This window comes from Citrus clementina, unplaced genomic scaffold (genome assembly GCF_000493195.1).
Source record: "Citrus clementina cultivar Clemenules unplaced genomic scaffold, Citrus_clementina_v1.0 scaffold_1, whole genome shotgun sequence".
In the NCBI taxonomy this organism is placed as follows: domain Eukaryota; kingdom Viridiplantae; phylum Streptophyta; class Magnoliopsida; order Sapindales; family Rutaceae; genus Citrus; species Citrus x clementina.
This window is the reverse complement of record NW_006263303.1, coordinates 20,779,423-20,807,245: the sequence shown is the minus strand read 5'-3', so window position 1 is coordinate 20,807,245 and position 27,823 is coordinate 20,779,423. Positions and strand designations below refer to the sequence as shown.

Below are 27,823 nucleotides of genomic sequence, written 5' to 3'. Positions count from 1 at the left end.
CGCAACCAGGATCTCTCCTCAACTAGTTCTACCACGACCAGGATCCCTCTTTGTAAGACCTCTTCTCCACAGATTCCTGCGTACACAAAAACAAGTCAGAGCACGCCGGGTGTTTTCCTAGCATAAACCCTCCGACACTCAAGTCAGAAACATAAGTTTCGCTTTCTTGGGAAAATCGGCTACTAATCTTATGGCTTGTGTTCAATCTCTCAATCAGTGGCTTAAAGATTTTGTTCACCAACCTCTGGTACGTGGCCCACGCATTTTTAAGACCGAATGACATTACCCTGTAACAAAACAAACCCTGGTTAGTAATAAATGTTGTGCTCTCCTCATCCTGCTCGAACATTGGGATTTGGTTGTATCCCGAAAATGCATCCATGAAGCTGAGCAGGCCATGTCCAGTTAATGAGTCAACCAGCTAGTCGATCTTGGGTAAGGGAAAGCTATTTTTCGGGCACGCCTTATTGAGGCCTGTGAAATCTACACACATCCTCTACTTGCCATTAGCCTTTTTCACTAAAACCACATTCAATATCCACTCAGGGTAGTTAACTTCCCGAATGAACCCTGATTTCAACAGCTTCTCCACCTCGCCATTTATAGCCTCATACCTCTCCTGAATGAAGCACATCATTTTCTGCCTTACTACCTGAGTACCTTTCTTTATTGTCAGCCTATGACATGCGACCTCAGGGTCGATTCCCGACATGTCTTCATGTGTCCAAGCAAACACATCTGCATGAGCTCGCAAGCATTGCACCAACTCCCGCTTATGCTCTTCTTTAAGCCTCGACCCGATTCGGATTGTTTTTCCTGGATCATCTTGTTCCAAGCTTACTGTCTCCAACTCCTCTACAGGTTCTTGTCTGCCATTTTTTACTCCCACTCAAGTATCAAGGGATGTAATCTGCATTGCTTCCTTTGCTTTTGTAGAGTAACAGCTTCAGGCAATTCTCTGGTCTGCTCGCACCACTCCAACTACCCCATTCACCCGGTACTTGAGAACTAGATAATGGTTGGAAAGTACTGCTTTGCTCATCCTCAGAAAGGTACGACCAAGGATCATCTGGTAAGGACCCTCTTCATCGACCACCACAAAATCTAGTATCATAGTCTTTTATGTCGGGGAGCTGCCAATTGTGATGGGCAGTTCGACCACGCCAAGAGGAACCAGCTTTCCTCCTCCAAATTCCTTCAAAGAGGTATTGGTATGTTCTAACCTCAGGTCTGCTATTCCCATCTCCTCCAGAGTTGACTTGAACAAAACATCGACCGAACTTCCTGTGTCTACCAGAATCCAATCAAACTTCTTGCTAGCAGCGGTGACTTTAATGACTAAGGCATCCTCATGTGGATATAGAGTCCTTTCCTCATCCTCATATGTCCACATGATCGAAACTTGCCTGACTCTTGCTCGCTTGGCTGCTGGGGTGTTGAAGAACACTTCTTTGCTAGTCATGGCATAGTTCTTCCTCGACCTGTTGGAATCTCCCGCCAATTTAAAAAGGACGTTTACTTTCATTTTGGGTAACGTAGTCCAAACTTAAGTAGGGGGCACCTCATCCCAAGCTTAAAACTTTCCATAAATATGGTAACGTATCCCCTAGAAGGCCGGCTAGGAGTATCCTTTTTTCTTGAGATCCTAAGGGGTATATCATCAGGAATGTCATACCTAGCTCGGAGGTTATCGAGCTCGTCTACTGTGGTCGTACACGTAATGAAGTCAATAGCGTAATATTTCGACAGAGCCCTACCTTCTATTTTACTCTTCCTATCTGGTTGTGATGTTCCTGGTGAGGACATTTCACCAGAATCTTCCCTTTGGTCCTCACTCAAGGTGTCTTCCGAACCAGAAGATCCCCCATCGCCGTTATTGCTAGTTGAGGAGGGTATTTGGGGAGACGTCCTCCTAGCACTAGTCCCAACACTAGATCTAATAGTTTCTAAGGGGATCCCGGGGTCAAAGGCAGGATCGGCAAGCAGACTAGGCAAGAAGTCTAACTCGTCATCATCAATCTCAATTACCTTCTCTTTGCCTTTTGACATTTCCTAAACTATGACCATAGCAACATCACCAAACACTACCCAAATAAGACAGAGAGAAAAGAAATTTTCTATAACTATCTAAGACCGAGGAAATAGAAATAATACCTGCAATTATAGCCCAGCCGAATAAAGACAGGGAAGGTAGCTTTTACGCCGAAGGAGATGAATGACTCAGTTGCCGGAGAAGGAGAAGACGGATAAAAGACGAGTTTCCCTTATGGGGGTTTTGGATTCCTTAATGAGGAATAAGCCCTCGGGCTGTCAGCATTTAAGGGGATGAATTCCAAGGGTCTCATAGCCACGGGTTTTAAATTCAAATTAAAAGATAAAAATATATAAAGTATAAGATAATTTCATATTTTATTAAAGTAATAGATAAAAAGATAAAAAATATAAATTTTAATACAGTAAATGACATAATACACTACATTGGAGTGTATGTTTTATCATTTTCAGCTTGTCTCTTATTTTATTAAAGTAAGAGATTTTCTTATTATAAATTACTATATACATAGAGTGAGCTACAAGTGAGAAGATAAAGGGCAAAGCACACTGCATTAAAATTTGTATTTTTTTAACTTGTTTCTAACTATGATATTGTCACATTTTCTAATTAAAAAAATTATTTCACACACACATATAAATATGTAATCATTATTTTTGGATGTGCAAGTATGCACAAATTTTTAGAATGAGTACAAATTTTCACAAATATCTCTTAGATAACGTGAAAAATATGCCCACGACAATTTTTCTTAAATTTCTTAATTTTCAAAGGCGGTTGATTAAAGCCACTAGGTTAAAGCCTAGTGGTTAGAACCCAAACCTCACAATTATGAGGTCATGGGTTCAAGTCCTCACAACGCATTGTGGGGGTTAATTTCCTCCCTCAATTTGAGTGAAGATAATCATCTCCCTTTCGAAATCTAAGTGGAGTGAACGTCCCTCGAATATTAGAGAGGGTTAAAATCTAGGTTGTCTTATATAAGATTTGTAAATTAGTCACAGTAATTGTCTGGTTGTAAATATCAATATGCTAATCTCTCATAAATTAGTCCCAGTAATTGTCTGATAGTAAATATCAGTATACTAATCTCTCATAAATTAGTCTCAGTATACTAATTTTATTAAATATGAGTTGTAATTTGAGTATTAATCTTATGTAATAAATAAAAAGGCGGCTGATTAGAATGAAGAGGCCGCTCAACTTGGTACTTCGGTAGAAGTGTCGTAAAGTTTATGCTCCCATTGATTCAGTTCAGATTAATTTATTAAGTTCTACTTGATTTTTTTGTAAGGAAGTTGTCTATTCTAATTTCATTCGAAGAAACTATTCGTCACATTGCAGTTTTCAATCCTACTGGTGGAAAACCATTTGCTAAAATCTGCTTCTGATTTCGTAGTCCCTGAACTTGAAGGCACCTCATTACTCTTTTGACATTAAACTTATAAAAAAAGATATATGTTATTTAAATATTGTAATGAATTTTTTATTTTTAAGAAAGTGTGAACATCGTAAGAATAATACAGTACTATGAAAACTGTAAAATAATAAATTATAAATGTTAAAAGCTGCTGGGAGAAAATTAAATCAAATTGAATGGTAAATACCGACAGAATAGTAGAGCCGACCCAAATAATTGAATACCAAATTGAATGATCGAAAATAAAAGTAATAAGATAAAACGTTGATACAAGGATAGAGGTTGAAGTGATAAGACAGGTGTTTCAATTTTAGTGTCATACGTAAGCGTGAGAGGAGATTTTCAATGCAGCTTACGTTCAATGTGCTACCTTATACAGTATTTTGGTTTTGAGTTTTTCACTATCTATAAACATGATTTGTAGAACAGAATTTGCATGTGTCACAGTGTCAGCATGCTTAATAAGGTCATACGTCATTTCAGTCACTTCAGTAGTGTTTTATTACGTGATTCATTGTATTTTAAGATCCATTAAATTCAATTAGGTCATATATCAGTTTAGTCATTGATTGTTTTCTTTTTTGACGGTAAACTTAATTCAGCGAGTACGACTTTTGTTTCATTTTCGGACCTACTATTCTACAAATGACAAACCATCGGTGGACCAACCGGCCGCCGGTCTCACACAAGTCCTCCTTATACATTAGTGTTACGAGATTTCAACAATAACAAACTTTTTCTTGGGTTGCTGGAGCATCCCACAAGATCATGTATACTCAACTTTTTCTTTCTTATTCCTTTTTCATTAATTCTGTGCACAAAGCACAATTAATTGGATATATGTTCAACATAATTCTTCCATATTCCATCTTATTCATCGAGTCAGCATCTTCAACATTTTTCTGCTTCGTCGCCTTATACGCTTTAAACTTTAAAGCAAAAGACCACATAAATTAACATATTAACAAAATTAAAAATAACAAAAAAGGATTAATAGAAACATCTTCATATATTTTTGGAACTTGCCCACAAATCTTTTATGATCTCTAGTCATACGTCATTTCAGTCACTTCAGTAGTGTTTTATTGCGTGATTCATTGTATTTTAAGATCCATTAAATTCAATTAGGTCATATGTCAGTTTAGTCACTGATTGTTTTCTTTTTTGATGGTAAACTTAATTCAGTGAGTACGACTTTTGTTTCATTTTCGGACCTACTATTCTACAAATGACAAACCATCGGTGGACTAACCTGCCACCTCACCAAGTCCTTCTTGTACAGAAGTGTTATGGGATTTCAACAACAACAAACTTTTCGTTGGTTGCTGGGGCATCCTACAAGATCATGTATACTCAAAACTTTTTCTTTCTTATTCCTTTTTCATTAATTTTCTGCACAAAGCACAATTAATTGGATATATGTTCAAAATAATTCTTCCATATTCCATCTTATTGATCGAGCCAGCATCTTCAACATTTTTCTTCTTCGTCGCCTTGTACGCTTTAAACTTTAAAGCAAAAGACCACCTAAATTAACATATTAACAAAATTAAAAATAACAAAAAGGATTAATAGAAACATCTTCATATATTTTTGGAACTTCGCCACAAATCTTTTATGATCTCTAAGTACAAAATAAATTCAATTCGGCACCCAGTAAAATAGATGAAATTAAGGTTAGCATAAATAATGGTATGATTAATGGATGTGTTAGATAGGTGTCCAAATTCATAATGTTTAACTATTTTTCTAAATTATCCTTAATATTAAATTATATGAATGTTATTTTAGTACCATAATTTTTTAGTTAATATGGTGTTCAAAGTACATTTTAGAGTGCAAATAATCTCACTCGTAAATAAAATACACCAAAATTTAATAGTAAACTAACCAACGGAGCTCCTTAATTGAGTTAGTCGACAACTCTTCTCTCCCTTATTCATTAGGTAGAGGATTCAAATCTTCCAATCTCTCAAAATTATAGAAGTACATTTAAAAAGAACAGTAAAATGATTATTTTTATTAAAAATTGCTTGTTATTGTTGATAGCATCGGCAGACCCACGAAGGGAACACTAGGGATTAGAAAATATATTATATTACTGTTGTTGATAATAGCTAAAAATGTGGTTCACATACTATTTTTCTAAGATCCCTGGTGGTCCAAGTATTTTAAGGATTAGAATCGTGAAATTTGTTAAATGCACTGATAAAAATCATATTCCCTTAAATATCATTGGAACTCTAAGTAAAATATTTTAATTAAGCCTCAATGATTCATTTTTTTTTTTTAGTTTCATCTTCAAAATGAATTAGAGAATTTATTTGAGATAAGTCCTGCAGAAAGTAAATTTTTATATTTATGATATCATTGGAGTTATTAGAAACACCCCCCAATAAAATGTTTGGATAATTTACTAACCAGAAATAGACTTTGGCTTTAAGAATAACTAAAATATATTTATTTAGTTAAAATAACTGAAATATTTTGCTTGGTACGAGTAATTAAAATAAGAGTAATGATACAACCACAAACTCTTGTACAAACTTATTTTGTACAAATTGACGTGAGATTAATTCATTGGTTGAATGAAAATATAAAATAATAAACACAAATTATGTGGGCCAAGTGATATTTAATTCAACAAATCTTATCATGTCATATCAATTTGTACAAAATAAGTTTGTACAAGAGTTTGTGCCTATATCATTACTCTTAAAATAAATGTAAGTTAAATAATTATGGCCTTCTTGGAATATTATTATTGTGAAATTAAAAGAGAGATAGGTTTTCAAAATAATTTACGGTCGTTACGTTGAGTAGTTAGTTAATGTACGCACAATATCACAATATGCAAGTTGCATACGAAAGCTGAAAAATGATATGAATCGCTATCATCAATGAACCCCACCTCAATCTGATCAAGATAAATTTTTGTGGCCAGCTTGTGATTAAGATAAAATTTAATATAACTTTATTACTATTTCAACTTTTATATATTTATTTTTGTATAGAGTTAGAGATACAGTTAGAGTTAACTCTCTATCATTACCTAAAAAAAATTCTAAATTTAAAAATTTATGTAAAATGATCGCAGTCTCTTAGGTTGCGTTTGGAATTGAGGTGCTGTACTTTTTAAACTACAGCTGCAGTAAAAAAAAAGCTGTAAATATAAAACAAAAGTTAATAATATGTAGTAAATATAAATTTTAAATAATAATTTTGATAAAATTATTAAAGATATAATAGATTCTCTATTATACAAGTGAAAAATCATATCAACATAACTTTCAAGTTACAACAGCTAGTGTTTACCAAATACTTTACTATTGTAATTTTTAAACTGCAACTGTCTAACCTTAATCTCAAACGCACCCATAATTTGTTGAGATAACGGTCCAAGAGTATTTTATCATATGGTTTAATACTGCATCCCCCAATCAGATCCATTGACTTTTTTAATATTAAATTTAATGATCCCAACGTAGGATCACTACTGAGCACATGACAAAGTACCAACGAAAGTGTTCCACTGCCTCATCGTTTCTCTCTATATATAGAGCATTTGTGTCTTGAGGTTTTTGCAACTCCAACTCTTAAAAAAAAATATATATAGTTGTATTTGGTTTGTCTGAAACGGAATGAAAGATATGTCTATTCCACTTCTAGCAGCAGTTTCCAGTTCAACTGAAGAAACTGTTCGTCCCATTGCAGATTTTCATCCTACTTTATGGGGAAACCATTTCCTGAAATCCACTGCCGATGTCGAGGTAATTAAAAAATTGCAATATCAAAATATCTCATTAATTATCAGAGAGGCAAGCCCAATCGATGTACAATTATATGTCATAAGTAATCGTTTGTTAGACATACGTAATGCATTAAATATTAAGTAATTTCTTGCGTTTGCAGACAATTGACGCTGCAACTCAAGAACAGCACGCAGCACTGAAGCAAGAGGTCAGGAGGATGATAACCACTACTGCCAATAAGCTTGCCCAAAAACTACACATGATTGATGCAGCACAACGATTAGGTGTCGCTTATCATTTTGAAAAAGAGATTGAAGATGAATTGGGAAAGGTATCTCATGATCTTGACAGTGATGATCTATACGTTGTTTCTCTTCGTTTTCGACTTTTTAGACAGCAAGGAGTTAAGATTTCATGTGGTATGTAATAGTTTCTCATTTTGTTAATTAAACTATTTATGTTGATTACAAGATTATTGTTGATTATCAAATTAAAGTTAAGCATGTACACTAATCGAGACTAGCTCGCCTCTTTTGAATATGGTCATCAGATGTGTTTGAGAAGTTCAAAGATGACGAAGGTAAATTCAAGGAATCATTGATCAACGATATACGAGGCATGTTGAGTTTGTACGAGGCAGCATACCTAGCAATTCGGGGGGAAGACATTTTAGATGAAGCCATTGTTTTCACTACCACTCACCTTAAGTCAGTAATATCTGTATCTGATCATTCTCATGTAAACTCTAATCTTGCTGAACAAATACGTCATTCTCTGCAAATTCCGCTCCGTAAAGCCGCAGCAAGGTTAGAGGCAAGGTATTTTTTGGATATCTATTCAAGGGATGATTTGCATGATGAAACTTTGCTCAAGTTTGCAAAGTTAGACTTTAATATATTACAAGCAGCACACAAGAAGGAAGCAAGTATCATGACCAGGTAACTTCATAGATATTCTTTCAACGTGGAAAAGCCTATTATTGGTGTTGTTTTGAAATGGGAGATTGTCACTTTCCCTAGAAAGAGAAATCATATTTTACCAGTTGCCCCCCTTGTATAATCAAAGGCTCAAGGCAAAATATCTTATAATAGTTATTATTATTATTATTATTAGTATTATTATTTATTAACACCAAACCAAGATTTTTAGTTTGCAGTAAAATTTTTATGTATTCTTGATTTGTCAACAGTGGTAGTGGTTGTAGTTTTTGTATATTATGTGCTTGTTGCTAATAATAATAATAATAATAAGTTATAGTGTTTGGGAGGATAATGTGTATAATGAAAGAGTAATGATACAATTATAAAATTTTTTTAAGAATGGATGTGATATAAATTTATAAATTAGATAAAAATACAAAACAATAAAAATAAATCACGTAAATTTCTCTCTCTCTCTCTCTTTTTTAATGAAACAAATTTTCCAAATATAATATGGAAGATTTACAACTTCTCTTTAAAATTTCTAACTTTTTTCACTTATCCCTCGAGTTTTCATATTTCCTTGCTACCTCCTTAAAAGATGAAACCAAATTGTGTTCTTGTTTGTATTTTTTATATAATACAGAAGTAACGATTATTATATACTACAGAAGTAACGATTATTATAGTGGCAACTTTATAATGTAGCAAAATATCTATCTAATTAGATTTAAAATTGAATTTCAGGTGGTGGAACGATTTAGGCTTCCCTAAAAAGGTGCCTTATGCAAGAGATAGAGTAGTAGAGACATATATTTGGTTTTTGCTGGGAGTGTCCTATGAGCCCAATTTGGCATTTGGTAGAATTTTTACATCCAAAGTGGTGTGCATAATATCCATAATAGACGACACATTTGATGCTTACGGTACTTTTGAAGAGCTCACACTTTTTACTGAAGCAGTCACAAGGTTATAAAACCATATGCATCCCTATACAGCAGTTGTTAAGTTGCATTATCTGTATTCTATAGGTCACAATAACCTAAATAATGGGGACATTATGAGTGACTATTAGGGTTGCTGCAGGTTATACATGATGTAACTTAGCAAGACCCCATGCCTATATAATAAAAGATTATTATCGTTTCATTACCTCAAGAATTATAAAATATTAGATAAGTACAAGAAGTATTATTTTCCATAATTTTACTACTATAACTTTGTAAAACCTTTTATTTTACTACTTTTTTGTTAGAATCGTTAGCTGACTAATAAAATATTAATTTTACCCTTTAAGATAAAATGCACAAAAGAGGTATCCAATAGTATACATAATATTATGAATAATAGTTTTAAACATGAATTGTTAAATAATAGTTTTAACCATAATTTTTTGAATAACGCTTGATTTATTGCGACCATAAAAGTAGTGAATTGACAAAAATACCCCTAGAAGTTTTTGCCCAAAAAAATCACAATCTATTCTAGAAGAAAAAAAATTAAATATGGAAGTGTTGATTCTGTAAATAAGCTTTAAGTGTTTTTTTTAAAGAATAAATTGTGTGTTTTTTTATGAAAAATATCCATGAGTATTTTGTTAATGCACCATTTTTATAGTTACGATAAATTTAGGGTTATTCATAAAGTCATGGTTAAAACCATTATTTTAAAATTAAAGGGCATGCCAATAATTTTTGTCTATTATTTGATACCTCTATTTGTGTATTTTATCATAAAAGGAAATATTGATATTTTACTAATTAACTAATGGTTTTAATGAAAAAGTAGTAAAATGATAGGAGATAATACTTCTTATAGTCATTTGATATTTTACAACTCTTGAATTGGTGAAACAATAATAACCCTATAATGTAATTCTTTGATTGGATATTTAATTCATAATATACTTTTATTAGAAACAAATTAATTGTATCGCTTATATATTTTCTTAAGAACGTGCAAATATATCGATTATATTTGATTTTTTCAGATGGGACATTGGCCTCATAGATACACTGCCAGAATACATGAAATTTATTTTCAAGGCACTCTTAGATATTTATAGAGAAGCTGAGGAAGAATTGGCAAAGGAAGGAAGATCGTACGGCATACCGTATGCAATACAGATGGTAAGCAATTACTTTATTAATAATCAATTTCATGTTATATCATTTTGCAAGGTGATTATTATTGACTTGGGTTATGTTGCTCAGATGCAAGAATTAATTATATTATACTTTACTCAAGCCAAGTGGTTATATAAAGGTTATGTTCCAAGCTTCGATGAATACAAATCAGTTGCATTAAGAAGTATCGGTTTACGTACGCTAGGGGTCGCTTCCTTCGTTGATTTGGGTGATTTTATTGCAACGAAGGACAATTTTGAAGGCATTCTTAAAAACGCTAAGAGTGTTAAAGCGACAGAAACCATTGTCAGGCTCATGGATGACATAGCAGGTTATAAGGTAAATAATATTCTTCATTCTACATTATAATTCATTTCAATAAGACTATATTCACCACTAATCTCGAAGAGAAATTTTGTAACGTATCTTAAGGCGTGCACCATAGTATACAATTTCTTCATCTATTTTAAAGGTAGAGATGTGGGTGAAGCCCACATCAATTTTTCCAACACCTAGCTTCTCAAGATTCAAACTTAGAAATTGTCAATAAAATAAAGGTTGTTGAAAACCATTCGGCCTTGCGGCTGCATTTCTTTTCAACTCTCTTTAACACATAACATAACATAACATATATGCCCAAGGAAAAAAACAAAAAAAAAAAATTAGCTAACTGATGATTTTTTTTTTTTGGTTCGCTTATAACCAATTCATATGCATCCGTGATGTAGTTTGAGCAGAAGAGAGGACATAATCCCACAGCAGTTGAGTGCTACAAGAATCAACATGGCGTCTCCGAGGAAGAGGCAGTTAAAGAGTTGTTGTTAGAAGTTGCTGATAGTTGGAAAGATATAAATGAGGAGCTTCTCAACCCAACGACTGTCCCGTTACCTATGCTTCAGCGGATTCTTTATTTCGCACGTTCAGGCCATTTTATCTACGACGATGGTCATGATCGCTACACCCATTCATTGATGATGAAACGCCAAGTTGCCTTGTTGCTGACGGAACCCCTTGCGATCTGAAGATTAACGTCATGCTATTGATTTTCCATCGGGTATATTTGAGCAGTTGTAATAAATGAACGTCGTGCTGGCTATTTTGCTAGCTACTCATGCCTAGCTAGAAAATGGATCGCCAAATAATGTGGTTCCAAATTGTGGTCCTTTTAGTTAAAAAATTAATAATAAAATATTTTTCTTCTAATTTCTTTATTATTTTATAAACATTTTCTTATAATAAATATAGAATTTAAAATAAAAAAAAGCACAAGAAAATATCTTATTATTAATTTTTTATTCACATCAAAACATATATATGTGTGTGTGTATATATATAGTATTTTTAATATTTAAATTTGTTATTTAAATTTCTATTTATTTCATTTATTTAATTTTTAATAAATATGAATAAAAGTGTATTTCAAAGTAAAGGTAATATTGTAAAATTATAGTGCCGGCGGGTTATTGACTATTATGAAGATAATAACGGGTGAGTGGTATATATTAATTTCAATATGGAAAAATTGGCAATCTCCCAATTGAATTTTAGTCATATAACCATAGAATTAGCAATCTCAATTTAAAAGATTAAATTTAAAAAATTATCAATTTATGACATTTCTTATATTTTATTTATTAATTAAAATTAATTACTTAATTATTTGTTTTAGTTATTCTTTATTTTTTTTATTTTATCGTTAAATTAACAATAATTTCATAAAAATGTATCAAGAAGCGTATAATAGTAAATGAAAAAATATTAGGTTTTTTATTACCCTTTATCTATAGGGAGGAAACAAGTAATTACAAATCTAGTTGGAATGTAAATAATTAAAAATGGATCTTTCAAGGATGAAACTTTTCCCCCAATCTAAATAATATTCATTGTCTGTTTATACATTAATTTATTGGTGCGAGTTTGCCACCTACAAAGTATTTTATTTTCACATTTAGAGGAGGCCGTTTTTTGACCTTATTATTATATATTAATTTGTTGGTGCATGATTAAAAGAAATTTACAGATAATAATTCTTGCTTTTAGAATGATTTAAATGCCATGCGTCACAATAACTTTAGATGCTTCAAAAAAATTAGATCAAGATGAACCATGCCCTCTGACCTTGTAATATGTAAGCAAATAATCCAATAAAAAAAATTGCGAATATCAGCTAATTAAAAGTTTAATAGAAATGTCTGACAACTAAAAAAAAAGAATTAAATTTCTTTTTTCCATTAATCGGATTAGAGCCACCTCAAGAATTGAGGGTCGCGCAACCCTATTTAACCTAATTTACATTCTCAGTCAATCTGGAAGAACTATGGCTTTGACTCATGTATTATTGATTTAAATTGTCATAGCACCACCAATTCTTGGAGTTCCCAGAAGATTTTGGTTGCTCCAAGTTCGATGGGTTTGTTAAAGTTTCTATGCATTGCACGGTAGACAAAAACCAATCAGAGAGATAATGATATAAGAATATCGATGGCAACTTCCTCGATTAGACTATTGTCTTATTAATGACAAAACATGTTTGACAGATCTTGTTCTTGTTGCTTGTCAGATTTCTCATTTATCTGCTTTTGTTTTGTCAGCATGTTAGCTATGAAAACACTACCTGTGGATCTCTTGAACTTGCCGGCCATGGAAACCCTGGATGCAATTTTTATTGAAGTTGGTGAGTTCGTTACCATCTTCTTCTGCTCGAAAATTGCCGTCATTAGAAAACTCCATGGTAACATGAAAGCTCTTCAGAAAGAACTATGTTGAAAGCAGCAGCAGTGGACAGTCAACAGTTGAGCTCAGAGACACGTTGGCATGCCACCTAAGCTACACCTATCTGCAGCCAGCTAATGAGAGAAATGAGATGGATTTAATGAGGTGGCTGAGGAATATCAGCACATGAGCATGGAAGGATGGAGATTCTAGAAGCTCTACATCATTGGTTAATGATAGCTATATTGACGGATCAATTTTTTTGCTTATTTCCAAGTGTTGTCCTTTAGCTAGCTGTCGTTTTTCATAGCTTGTGTATAAATAAGCCAATGCTTGTAAACTTTTATTCATTCGAGTTATTAATATTAATGGAAGTGCCTCTGGTTTATGCTCTGCTTGCATCAATAAGCAATTCTTAATGAATTTAAGTAACTAGAAGAACTCACAGAAAGGAAAAATGAAATTGAAGAAGATATCAGATTAGCTGAAAGTGAAGGAAAGTGTCGCAATACATGAGTCAGGGTGTGGCTCAGAAAGGTAGAGGAGACAGCACGAGAAGTGCAACCTACGGTCGAGGAGTGTGGCAGACTTGCTATGCAAGGCTGAAGAATCGACCTCCACCTAATCTGAATATGTAACCTGTTGTTGATCTTCGCTTAAAATTTGTATTTTTTTTAACTTATTTCTTACTATAATATAGTCACGTTTTCTAATTAAAAAATTATTTCACATACACACATATAAATATGTAATCATTATTTTTAGATGCACAAGTACACACAAAATTTTAAAATAAGTACAAATTTTCACAAATATCTCTAAGATAACGTGAAAAATATGCCCAAGATAATTTTTCTTAATTTTCAAAGGCAGTTGATTAGAATGAAGAGGCTGCTCGACTTGGTACTTCGGTAGAAGTATCGTAAAGTTTATGCCACCTGTTATTTATGAACTTTTATCTTTCTAAAATAATCCTCCCCATTGATTCAGTTCAGATTAATTAACTAAGTTCTACTTGATTTCTCTGTAAGGAAGTTGTCTATTCTAATTCCATTCGAAGAAACTATTCGTCACTGTTTGAGGGAAATACTTCGACAAGACCAGACATGATGAGCAGATATTTGATGGCAGGGTTCTGCGAACAGGTGTGTCCTGTAAGAGCCAGGTAGCAGGGGAACAGGAGCAGAAATATTCTGCTCATCCGCGAATATGCCATTCACAAGGTCGAACTCCTGTTAGAGGCATAAGGCCATTCCGGCTAGAGGTCGAGAGGGGAGGAGACCCGGTCAACGACAGTTGTCAAGACGTGCATTCCTATCCGAGAATCAAGGCACGAAGTCCATCTCCATTCGCCCACAATGGCGATAGTGGGGCATCCACATCCGAGGGTGCGGAGAATAACGAACGTGGACTACGGAAGATCGGGATTCAGAGGAAGCCTATAAAAAGGTAGCCAACGAAGGTAAAAGGGTTAGAATTTTTGCTATTAGAACAAACAAAAGAGAGCTTTAAGAACTGAGACTAAAGAGAAGCCAAAAGATTCATGGCGAACATTCCCCGAACCTTCATATCTGACTTGAGCGTCGGAGGGTTTGCGCCGGGGAAACAACCGGCGTACTCTGACCTGTTTGTGTACGCAAAAACCTCTGGAGGAGAAGTTTTACGAGGAGAGATCCTGATCGTGATGAAGTTGATCGAGCAGAGACCCTGGTCGTAGAGAGAGGACAACTAGAATCTCGCATCAACATTTTGGCGCCGTCTGTGGGGAGCTGAGCAAAAAGCTTCTGTTGATAGCAAGAAGAGGAGTGAAGCAAGTGAAAAGCGATGGAGACAGGAGGAAGTAGTGCACAAGGGGGTGATATGAGGCTTAATGATTCCGTGACGCTGAGGGAGATAGCCAGTGAAGCACGGGAAACAGCCATGTTCGACCGGATGGAACGGATGGAAAAGCAAATGGAGACCCTGACAACCATCCTCCATGAGCTGCGGAGTGAACGAAGAGTAACCCAGGAGGAAAGGGTGAGAGGTGGTGGAGTGGCACCAGGTCCTGATAGTATGAGGAGAAGTCAAACCACCGGGAGATTTGGGGGTGAGAGAGGTAACATACCTCTGCGGGGAGAAATTCAGAGGGAGGAAGAGCAATCCCCAGCGAGACAGACTTTTGATGAGGACGACGGGGTAGCGAATGCAGAGGAAACAGAGCTCAGACAACACTTACATGATGTAGAGCAAAAGCGGGATCAAGTTGCAGCACGTGACCCTGGTCGTGTAGTGCAGCTGGAGGAGGAAGTGCGCAGACTAGCGCAGGTAATCGATAACATGCAAGGAAGGAGCAGAACTCCTGGTTGGAAGATAATGTTGGACGGAGAATCACCGCTCGCAGCAGAGATCATGAGGGCAATCATTCCAAGAGATTTTCGCCTCCCAGACCTTAGATATTCGGGACAAACTGATCCGTTGGTGCACATAGAGCGCTTCAACGACATTACCGGGGTGCAAGGATTATCTCAATCCTAAAGGTGAAGAGTGTTCCCACTCTCCTTTGAGGGACGTGCACGCGAGTGGTACAGGAAACTTCCTCGGGGGAGCATTAAAACCTTCGAGCAGATGTGCCAGGAATTTGCAGAGCAGTTTAGTGGGGCAATGGCACCAGAAGATGACATGACGGAGCTGAAAAGCATGAAACAGGGGGAGCAAGAAACCCTTCGGGAATTCATCAAGAGGTTTCATCGTGCTGTCCTCGACTTGGGAGCCTTCAACCACCCTCAGGCATTAAGGGGATTGAAAGAAGGGGTGAAGATAGAAAGGCTGTGGTACAACTTGAGAAGCCCAGTTATTCAGACGTATGCGGCCGCATATAAGCAGGCTAAGAGAGACATTGAGATTGAAGAGGAAAAGGCAGCACGGATTAAGACAGACCAGTTAGAAGGGTTGGGGAAGAAAGAGAAGAAAGTATTACCAGGGAATGGGCCGATCAGGAGGAGGGACCACCAGGCCTCAGGTAGTGGAGCAGGAGGTCGGATAACTACTTACCAGCCTCATCAGAGGCCACCACAGTATCAGCGCAGTAGGGCGCAACCTCCTCGTTCCCCAGTTAGGGAGCCTTGGAGAAGGCATGACTCAGCATATGGTGGTCTTCATCAACACTCCCACGGTAGCAGAGGGAGCAGACCAGAAGTACTGCCACCGTCTCCAACTCAGAACGGAGCAAATAGAGAAAGAGCAGTGCACCTGATCGACCAGAACCATGACTATAGGCGGTATACTTCCTTGAAGATGTCTCTGGACGAGGTGTACGAGGCCATAAAGGATCGAGGGTTGCTATACCTCCCTGCCCCAATAACAAAGCTACCCAGCAGGAGGGATAAGGGATGCTATTGTAAGTTCCATGGCACTCATGGCCATACCACAGGAGATTGCAGAGATCTCAAGACCCAGGTTGAAGATTTGGTGAGAAATCGGTATCTGGACGAGTTTATAGACGGGACCTTCGCAATGGTAGCCTTAACAAGTGAAATGAAGCAGAGTGACAGGAACTTGAGGCACGAGCAGCCTGCAGTAAGGGTGATAGCTGGGGGCCCAACATTGGCCGGAGATTCCAACAGGTCGAGGAAGAATTATGCTAGATACGCCATGACCAGCAAAGAGGTACTCTTCAACACCCCAGCAGCCAAACGAGCAAGGGTCAGGCAAGTGCCAATCATGTGGACGGATGAAGATGAGGAAGGAATTCTGTACAGCCTTAAATTCTCCATGCTATCAAACACCGCCCATGATTATGAACAAATGATTATACATTGATTGTTTAAGAACTTAGCAACAACAATACTAAGACCAAAACACAAGAATTTGATCAAAAATAACAATCAAACTAATTCTCTCTAGAAAGCTCTCTAATTCTTGCTGAAACTGCCTCAACAATCAGCTTATATAACAGCTGATAACAAACCCGGATTGCCCAGGATTCAGTCGTATGGATAACGGCTTTACCCCTAACTTGATTCTCTTTTAAACATGCATTCTCAAGTGCGTCACCTAAGCGTTGCTTAAAACGTCATCCCGTGTTGCCGTTTTAATGTTTAAGTAAGCCGCATGACCAGCGCGTGACAAATCGAAAACATAATTAATAAGCAAAACGATCCCGTATAAATGCTTCAAGTTTTGAATTCATCATTTTAGTCCGCATGTACAATTCAACTTTCTTCTTAATTTCTCAAATTCTTTCCTGCCTAGGATCCGAGGTTTACTTGGTCAAGATTCAAGTTTGCTTTGGCTGTTTGCTTTCGTCACCTTCTTTTCTTTTCAAGTTTAAATTATTTGTATTGACCTCTTTAAATTCATATTATTTAATATGAAATCTTCTATTATGAACTTTCAATTTATATTTTTAAGTATAATTTATTATGTGTTAATTTACGAAATATCTCTTTTACTTTAGTATTAAGATTTGTGCATTAATAGTTAATTTATTAATTTTAGGTATAAGTTCATTTTTTATATATAATTGAATTAGATGGTGTAATACATATTATAATGTATTTTCGTTAGTTTAAGACTTGAAAAGCATTTATTTTATTTTACTGCAATAATTTTTATATGCATTACGGCAACCCCAAACCAAAATCCTAATTCAGTCCTTGTTTGTGCGTCGGTGAGTTCTTCATACATATATGATTAATTCGTAAAGAGACTATTAGAAATCATGAGGATCTCATGAGGATATGATCAGGGATCATGTAAATTACCAGCCAAAATGAAGAAGCTTCTCAATTAAGTCAATTAAGAGCCAAGATCTTCTCCATTATTTCATATTACACCTCATGGAATTGCTTGGATTGTATCATAACGCATCATGTGGAAATTTTGTTGCAGGATAGTGGTTATTTATAACGTATTATTACAAAAGATGGGTGGAAATGTAGTTTACACTTCATACAAACAAGTTCAGTTTAGATAACAATATTCAGTGATCTTGAATCTTTCTGAACTTGATTGTAGTTTTCTTCTATTATCTTCTCAAAATAATAATAATAATAATAACAATATTCAATCCCTTTCGAAAATAATCTTTGGAAATCCTATGATTAATTATTAGAAAGAAAGTTACAATCAAATGGAATAATATTGTAGATTATTTGAAAGAATAAATGCTTTCATCATGTCTGTTAATTAAAACAATATTTATCTTTTCATAACTCTCTTTTTAAAGGATTAGTAGTCTTTAATTGGTGAAGCAAATGCACTTTTATATTTCTCATGCTTGCAGAGAGGTTAATGGTGATGCAGATTGTATAGCTAATCTCGGATTGGCATGTGTTTTTGTTCACTTGGTGGGATTGATTTGCATGCCGATCCAATTAAACGGTTCCTAACTCATAATACAAATGACTTTCCGTGCTATCGTTTTGCCTCGTCACATGAGGTGTTTTTAGTCTGATATACTATGATTATTATGACAAGATAAGACTTATTACATTCCCCTAGAAGGGTAATTGCCTAATTGGTATACCCAATGAGGAAATAGAACACAGCAATCAGACAGAACAACAGCAGGACTTATCAATTATAACAACTGCTAAACTGGGAAAATTAAAATAATTAAAAGTGCTGATAAATTGTCATACATCGTTATTTTTCATCAATAGAATTATAAGGAATGGGAAACCAATTCTAAAAAAATGGGTGTGTAGAGAAAATAGATCTTGGACGGTCCACGAGAATTCGATCTGCGCTTTGATCAACACGAAATAGGTGACGGTGACCTTTTTTTATAAAAAAATTTTATGAGATGCCTTTGATGGAGCATTTCATAATCTAGAGTAAGGGCTTAAAAACAGATCGCCTTTCGTTCTTAGAGTGACACCGAAAGCCTCAGTCAGAACAAGATCTTCGTTATTTTTTCCATCATGGAGTTTCCAATCGAAAGTGGTAGAGCATTTAGCAAGAGGAAGATAACCGAAAGACAGACCTGGGCACATCCTCTTCGAGCTCCAAATGGGATTAATTCAAAATGATTTCTATTGTAACCATGACTCTGGAATCAAATTCCTGAATTTTACAAGCATGACCCATCTTTTTAAGGCACAACCAACACTGGAATTATATTCCTAAATTTTACAAGCCTCTCTACATTCGCTTGGGAGTAGCAATGTAGCAGGAAGATGTAACCTCGGAGTTTCTTTGATGACTAGCTTTAAGTATTGCAATTCATGAAGGCATGCTTCATCAATATTTCTTTTCTTTGTGCCTTTCTATTACTCATTGGGGTTAAGCATTCTTGACATAGCCCATTTTCTATTACTCATTCTTGGGGCTAAGCATTCATATATGTATATATTGATGTAATTTTATTAAATTTTTAAGAAACTACTGCAAAGAAATGTTGAAATGGCTCAAAAACAGTATATTTTTGTGGATATTTGCTTTGAGTAAAATGAAATGGCAAGAATTCGCAACGAATTTTCAACACCATTAGTAAAAACCAGAAGCACTTTGGGTTGGGTTCCGGGGCCATGACAATCCCCAAAACCAACCCAATCTAGATATGGGCCTTGATTTTAGGCCCTACTGAGTCCAATCAAATTTTAAGCAGATTTGGCACTGAAACCGGACCCAATTCAGTCAGATCCCCGAGCCCTATAGCAGCTGGCTCACCTTAATTTAAGTGGAATGAAATTGCAACACTAGTTTTATGCCCCGCGCCCAAGTGCCCACACGAACATACACACACCATTTTTTTTTAAATGTAAATTTATTTTTAAATCATACGGTTTAAAAAAATTATTTTTAAATAAAATATAAAACTATATAATTTTAAAAAGTTAAAAATTAATTTTTTTGAACATCATAATTTAAGAGCATGTTCGTATAAAAAAAAAGATAGTCGCACCAGAGAATGAAATATATATATTTTAATATATTAAATGATTCTATATATTGTATGGATTGTGTGCTTTATTATTTTTTAAATTTTCCCTTACTTTATTAAAAAAAGAGATTTTCTTATTATAAAATAAATAAACATAAATTTTAATATATTATAAAATAAAACACATTATATTAATTTTAATATAATTAGACATCTCTAGCTGAAAAAGAAAATTTTAGTATCTTTTAATTATTAAAAATTTAACTATTTCTCAAAATTTTAAGATCGTAAAAGTTTCTTTTCCTATATATAATTATTGACAGGTGCAGATGTCTGCATAAGTTGAGTACAAATTTTCACAAATATCTCATAGATAATGTGAAAAATATGCCGGGAGACAACTTTTATTAATTTTCAAAGGCGGCTGACTTAGAATGATGTACGTGCTTGTCTCTGTGTGTGTACAATTAGGTAGCGTTTACTTTTTGGATTGGATTGGGAATCCTGAGCAGTGGGAATCCTAGGATTGAGAGTGTGGAGTGGGAGTGGGAGTAAGTTGTTTACTTACACTGGAATGGAAGCATGGAATAGAGATTAGAATCCAATTTATTTGTTTACTTTGTCTTGGATTGGGAGTAAATAGTTTCAAATTATAATTTTATCCTTATTTAAAGAATTATAGTTTTTAATTACAAAACTAATAAAAAATATATTTAATGAATAATATTTATTTTATTATATTTGTAAATTTATTATAATTATTAATATTCTTAATTATGAACAATAAATTATTAATTTTAATACAAAATGAAACCTTATTTTATTTTATTTAATATAATTATATTAAATTTATTATTATATAAAATAATAATATAATATTATTTAGTACAAAATTAATAGTTTATTCTAAAATTAATATTTTCTTAGAATAAACTATTTATTATTATTAATATTAAATAAATATAGTACTATTATTTTTAAAATAAATATAATAATATTATATTTATTAATTCTCTATTAATATAATAATATTATTTTAAAATAATTTTAACTTAGAATCAATGCAAATTATTATTTAGTTAAATATAATATTATTATTCAAATAAATATAATAATATTTATTTTATTTTATTAATTATAAAATATTAAATTAAATTAAATTAAAAAAATAAAAGGGTAAAAAAGGGAGAAGTGGGAGTGGATTCCCACTCCCATCTCCCCCAATGGGAGTCCCACTCCCACTCTCTACTCCAAAAATAGGTGGGACCCACGGAGTGGGATTCCCACTCCCTTCCTATTTAGAGAAAGTAAACGCTGGAATGGGAGAAATCCACACTCCTCACTCCCACTCCAACAAATAAACACAACATTATTCTAGAATGCAGATGTCCCACAAATATCTCACAAATTTTTAAAATAAGTACAAGTTCTCACAAATATCTCTTAGTTAACGTGAAAAATATGCCCCCGACAACTTTTCTTTAATTTTCAAAGGAGGCTCTGACTAAGAATGAATAGGCCGCTTAACTTGGTAGAAGTGTCTTGATGTTTCTGCAACGTGTTATGTACTAACATTTTTTCAATGTCCCCACGGAGGAATTGCCAAGCAAAGACAAAACAGAATTCCTTTTCTAATCTTTTAAAATCATCCTCCCTCTTGATTCACTACAGATTCAATTAATTAAGGAAGTTGTCTACTCCAGCTCCAGTTGAAGAAACTGTTCATGGCATTGCAGTTTTCAATCAAAATAAAATAAAATCTGCCGTATCGGTAAAATAATTATCCATGCAATTTTTTTCTACAGTGAAATTTAATATTATCAAAGAAAAATTCATTCTTCGGAATTTATTTTATTTTTAATTCAAATAAACTAACTACCTAATTGCTCGCCACAAAAAAAAAAAAAAGTTCGTTTAGGAACTCTGTTGAAGTTAAATCTACTTATGATTTCATTGTCCCTGAAGGCACCTCATTACTCTTTCGACATTAAACTTAAAAAAGAAAAAAAAGAATGTTATTTAATTATTGCAATGAGTTTTTTGTGAAAGTCTTAACGTCGTAAGAGTAAAAGAGTATTATGAAAATTGTAAAAGAGTCCCACTTTAATTCCATTTTACAACTCAGTTTTCTGCCACTATAATTCCATTTTACAACTCACACAAGTCCTCCTTATGCAGAAATGCTGTGAGATTTCATGTATACTCAAAACTTTTTATTTCCTTGTTCCTTTTTCATTGATTTTCTGCACAAAGCACGTATGTTTAAAATAATTCTCCCATGTTCCGTTTTATTCATCGAACCAGCATCTTCAATATTTCCCTTCTCACCTTATATACTTTAAAAGTTGAAAGCAAAAGATGCACATAAATTAACATATTTCAAAAAATGAAAAATAACGAAAAGGATTAATACAAACATCTTAATATGTTTTTGGAACTTGCCCACAATTTTTTTTTTAAAAAAATATAAAGGGGCTCTAAAAGAGTTAGGACAAAGACTAAACGGCATTGGGCAACCACATACATGTTATGAGCTTGCCCACAAATCTTTTATGATATCTAACTAAAATATAATTTCGTACTGAAGAGTTGAGAAAAATTAAGGTTAGCATAAATAATGACATCATTAATGGATGTGTGGATAGGTGTCCAACGGAATAATAGTTTAACTATTTTTATTAAATTGTCGTGAATAATAAATTACATGAAGGTTATTTTAGTATTATAATTTTTTTAGTAAAATATGGTGTTAAAAGCATATTTTAAGGTGCAAGTAGTCCCACTTATAAATAAAATAAATGAACGTTCAATAGTAAACTGGCCAACACAACTCCTTAGCTAAGCAAGTTGACACCTCTTTACGAAATGAAATTGTAAGGTTGGTTGAAGATAATTGAAACAAAATTCCTAAATAATCGGGTTGACAAATCTAGGGTTTTGGCCCCACTATATAATAACCCTAAATATTGTGAATTTATCAAAATATGTAAATTTGAAATATTATGTTATAATAAAATTCTCTTAATCTAAATAAGAAAAGAAAAACAGTGTTCAAATCTAAATTCTAGAAAAAAAAAGATAAAAATCCTAGAAAAAAAAAACATTTTAAAATTGAAAAGTGACGAGGAAAGAAGTAGAATTTTTAACTCGACCATAAGGTAGAACTAAGCAAGTTCTTATGGGTTGGTTCATCTTATCGTAAGTTTTAAAACAGTACATTATACGCTAAAAACGGACATTTGTAGTACAAGTCATGGCCTCTAGAAAATACTCTGCTTTTAATACACAACAATCCTACATCACCTCTTCCCTTCCCTTACTCATAAAGCAAAAGATTCGAATATCCCATAATTATGGATGTATAATTAAAAAAAAATAAACCGATTATTTTTATTAAAAAAAAGAAGATAAAAGAGAACAAAATATGATGAAATAATGATAAAAATATTTGTCCTTTTTGTGAATTTTTAATTAATACGTGTACAAATGATCATTTTTAATTAACTAGCATATAGACTCATAAATATGAATTAAGACTTTTGTACATGCGCGGATTGCAGATAAGTGATACTTCAAATCAAGAGGAATACAAGTCAGGAGCCTAATAACAGCTACGGTAGATAAGCCTGCCCAGAAGTTACAATTGAATGATGTAGTCCAACGATTGGGTGTGGCCTATCACTTCGAACAGGAGATAGAAGATGCATTAGAAAATATCTATCATGATAACTTTGACAATTGTTGATGCCAAAATCCATTGAGTCCGCTAGTGACTCGATCTCAGATCCCTGCATCAGCATTAAATTTGTTTGGTGGGAAGCTGCTGGTTGATTTCCAAGAAGATCCTCCGACTATTAACAGAATATTCATGAGCAGATAATCTTCAAGCTGCGAATCAGCAAGTACCTGAATTACAGAGAATGGTCAGGGGTGCTGAAGTTTTTTCGTCGAAAACTCTCCGATGCTCAAGTCAGTTTATAGGTTTACGGGAAAAACAAAATATTTAATTTATAGTTTTTGTGAAGAAAATAATCTTAAGTAAATGTAATAGAAAAATCAAAATTGAGAAAGAAAGTTCAACCTCCATTACCATGATTTTCTTTGGGTTTTTATAAACACTCCACACCCACGACCTTAGATCGTGGCAATTAATGAATTAAATTCATACCCTGATTTTTTGGAGGTGATCTGTGGCGGTTATTTTGATTGAGTCATGCTTCCTGGTGACTTGGTCTAATGTCTCCTCAAACCCGTTTGCTTGAGGTCACCAAAATTGCCACATGGTCGAGATAGCTTGCCCAAGGCCACAAGATTTACCCCTTGGTCGAGGTGACTGCTCATGGTCTCAAGCTTACCACCTAGTCGAGGTGGTCTGCTCGTAATCTCAAGATTACCACCTGGTTGAGGTGGTCTACTCATAATCTCAAGATTACCACCTGCTCGAGGTGGTATGCTCATGGTCTTAAGAATTACCACCTGGTCGAAGTGGTCTGCTCGTAGTCTCAAGATTACCACCTGATCGAGGTGGTCTCCTCATAATCTCAAGATTACTACCTGGTCGAGGTGGTATGCTCATGGTCTTAAGAATTACCACCTGGTCGAAGTGGTCTGCTCGTAGTCTCAAGATTACCACCTGGTCGATATGGTCTACTCAGGGTCACAAGAATTACTTTTTATTAGTCTATCAACCATTTACTCACTTTTTATTTTAGGAGATCATGGTTACCCTGTTTTATTCCCCCAAACAACTATCTTTAAGTGTTGTAAGTCATGTCGGCATGCTTCCTCAACAATTCTTTCCTTTTGAAAGTCTTTCCTTGCCTCTACTTCCACCTTTTCCATTACTCTTGGGTGTTTAAGCTATTTTGATAGGGCACATTCTATAAAAATGTCCTGAAATGGGATTATAATTTGAGTCATACATGGGATTATAATTTGAGTCATACATGTATATGTTGATGTAATTTATGAAATTTTTTTAGAAACTACAGCAAAGAAATGTTGAAATGGCTCATAAACAGTATATTTTGTGGATCCTTGCTTTGAGTATAATGAAATGGCAAGAATTGACATCCCCGAATTTTTTAACACCGTTAGATAAAAGCCAGAAGCACTTTGGGTTGGGTTTTAGAGCCATGACAAGCAGCAAAGCCAACCCAATCTAAATCTCGGGTTTAATCCTAGGCCCTTTCTGGTCCAATCAAATTTTAAACTGATTCCACACCTAAAAAGTGTCCCAATTTGGTTGGATTTAAGGATGATAAATTGGTCTATTTAAATTGTATATCCATACATTTAATCTAATTGAATTGGATAATATCCATCTAAAATATTTTTGAATGTGGATATGGATAATTTTAAAAATATTTAATTAGATATTAGATGGGTATAGATATTTAATGGAAATCCAAAATCTAATTAATTTATATGAAAAAAACAAAAACAAATTTACTAAATTATTGTTGTTAGTTTTAGCAAGCGAAGGAGGCACAAACTCTTCAGCCATCGGATTCAGCTTCGAGTACAGCTCCTGTAACTCCCTCATGTCACGCTTGAAATCCCCTCCGCCGTTGGATCGTTGATTGTTCTGGTTGTACAATCCCTGATCGAGCGACATCACCATCGTTCCTCCGTTTTGCTTCGGATGATCCTGACCGTTTGATGCCGATATCGATCCCGCTGACGATACAACTGAATCTTGACTCGCTGATTCAACAACAACCATGGTTTCTTTTTTCCTTTATTTTTTTCCTTCTTGTCCCTGGTTGACTCTCTCAAAAATCTTGACTTTGGACTGATCAATAAACGAAAATAGTCGTAAGCTAAGCTGAAACTGAAATTCTTTCCATTGATGTAGAACAAAACGCAACTGGAGATGAATACGGAGAAAACGAAATGAAATTAATTAATTAAAAACTGAAAACAAAGTGGTGAAAGTAAAGAAAGTAAATTAATCAATTTCTTACGGCGAGTGAGTTGTTGTTTTTGCTTTTAGTATTAGTCCATCTAATATGGTTTTAACTATTCTATATTATTATTTTTATTTTATTTTTTATTATTTTTTATATAATAAAAATTAAATATCCATAGATATCCATATCTATATGGATAAAATTCATATTCATGTCCACTATTAAATATTGAATATGAATATAAATATATTCATCATAAATAATTATAAATTTATATTTTGATAGATATTGTCCATCCATAATTAGATATTTATCATCCCTAGTCAAGATTCCCAGATCCTGTAACAGATGGGATTTTTCTGCCATCATGACTACATAAGCAAGTCGTATACCTCCTCTTTTTTTTTTTTTTTTTTTTGGCCAGCATGGTTTGAGATCATCTTAACTTAATTTACGTAGAATAAAGTTGCAACGCTAGTTTTATGCCCCACGTGCGTGCTAATGCAAATATAAAATGATTTTACAATAGAAGAATTTTATATTTTATTAAAGTAATAAATAAATTAAAGGAATAAAGATATCTATACTTTCAAGATTTGGAGAAATGGTTATAAAAACTCCTAAATTTTTAATAAGAGTCATTAAGACCTTTTTTTTATCATAATACCTTTTTAACTCTATGAACTAAAAAAAAATGACCTCAAAATTTTATAATAAATAAAAATATGACATTAAAATAAATGTAATAATATATACATTTTAAAATAATTTTTTGAGAAGAAAAATAATTTTAAAATTTTAAAATATTTTACAATCTATTATACCTATTTTATTATAATAAAGTAATTTTAATAATAAATAGAAACATGATATTAAAGTAAATAAATTTAAAACTAAAATTATTTTGAATATTATGTAAAATAATTTTAATATTCTGTTAACTGTAAAGCCTATTTAAATAGAAACATGACCCGGGCTGTGTTATATAAAATTTGTAAATTGTAGATTTATAAATTAGTCCCCAGTACCCAGATTATGCTATATAAAATTTATAAATTAGTGTCAATAATTATCTGATTAAAAATATTAATATACTAATATAATTAAATATGAGTTGTAATATGGGATGTGCTATCTATAATCTTGATTTGTAGAACAGAATTTGCATATGTTAGCGTGCTAAATAAGGTCATAAATCATTTCAGTCACTTCAGTAGTGTTTTATTCCGTGATTCATTGTATTTTAAGATCCATTAAATTCAATTAGGTCATATGTCAGTTTAGTCACTGATTGTTTTCTTTTTTGATGGTAAACTTAATTCAGTGAGTACGACTTTTGTTTCATTTTCGGACCTACTATTCTACAAATGACAGACCATCGGTGGACCAACCGGCCACCTCACACAAGTCCTTCTTGTACAGAAGTGTTATGGGATTTCAACAATAACAAACTTTTCTTTGGTTGCTGGGGCATCCTACAAGATCATGTATACTCAAAACTTTTTCTTTCTTATTCCTTTTTCATTAATTTTCTGCACAAAGCACAATTAATTGGATATATGTTCAAAATAATTCTTCCATATTCCATCTTATTGATCGAGCCAGCATCTTCAACATTTTTCTTCTTCGTCGCCTTGTACGCTTTAAACTTTAAAGCAAAAGACCACCTAAATTAACATATTAACAAAATTAAAAATAACAAAAAGGATTAATAGAAACATCTTCATATATTTTTGGAACTTGGCCACAAATCTTTTATGATCTCTAAGTACAAAATAAATTCAATTCGGCACCCAATAAAAGAGATGAAATTAAGGTTAGCATAAATAATGGTATGATTAATGGATGTGTTAGATAGGTGTCCAAATTCATAATGTTTAACTATTTTTCTAAATTATCCTTAATATTAAATTATATGAATGTTATTTTAGTACCATAATTTTTTAGTTAATATGGTGTTCAAAGTACATTTTAGAGTGCAAATAATCTCACTAGTAAATAAAATACACCAAAATTTAATAGTAAACTAACCAACGGAGCTCCTTAATTGAGTTAGTTGA

General features: G+C 33.6%; 1 protein-coding gene across 1 annotated transcript; it reads left to right on the top strand.

Annotated features, from left to right (window-relative positions):
• The first annotated feature begins 7,088 nt into the window (after positions 1–7,088).
• On the top strand, positions 7,089–11,472 carry LOC112095801 ((E)-beta-farnesene synthase). The gene is made up of 7 exons (XM_024178122.1): positions 7,089–7,243; positions 7,386–7,644; positions 7,776–8,163; positions 8,893–9,114; positions 10,136–10,274; positions 10,359–10,610; positions 11,000–11,472. Exons 1-7 carry the CDS (start codon positions 7,115–7,117, stop codon positions 11,291–11,293), a joined length of 1,683 nt encoding a protein of 560 aa, XP_024033890.1. The 5' UTR covers positions 7,089–7,114; the 3' UTR covers positions 11,294–11,472.
• Positions 11,473–27,823: the final 16,351 nt, after the last annotated feature.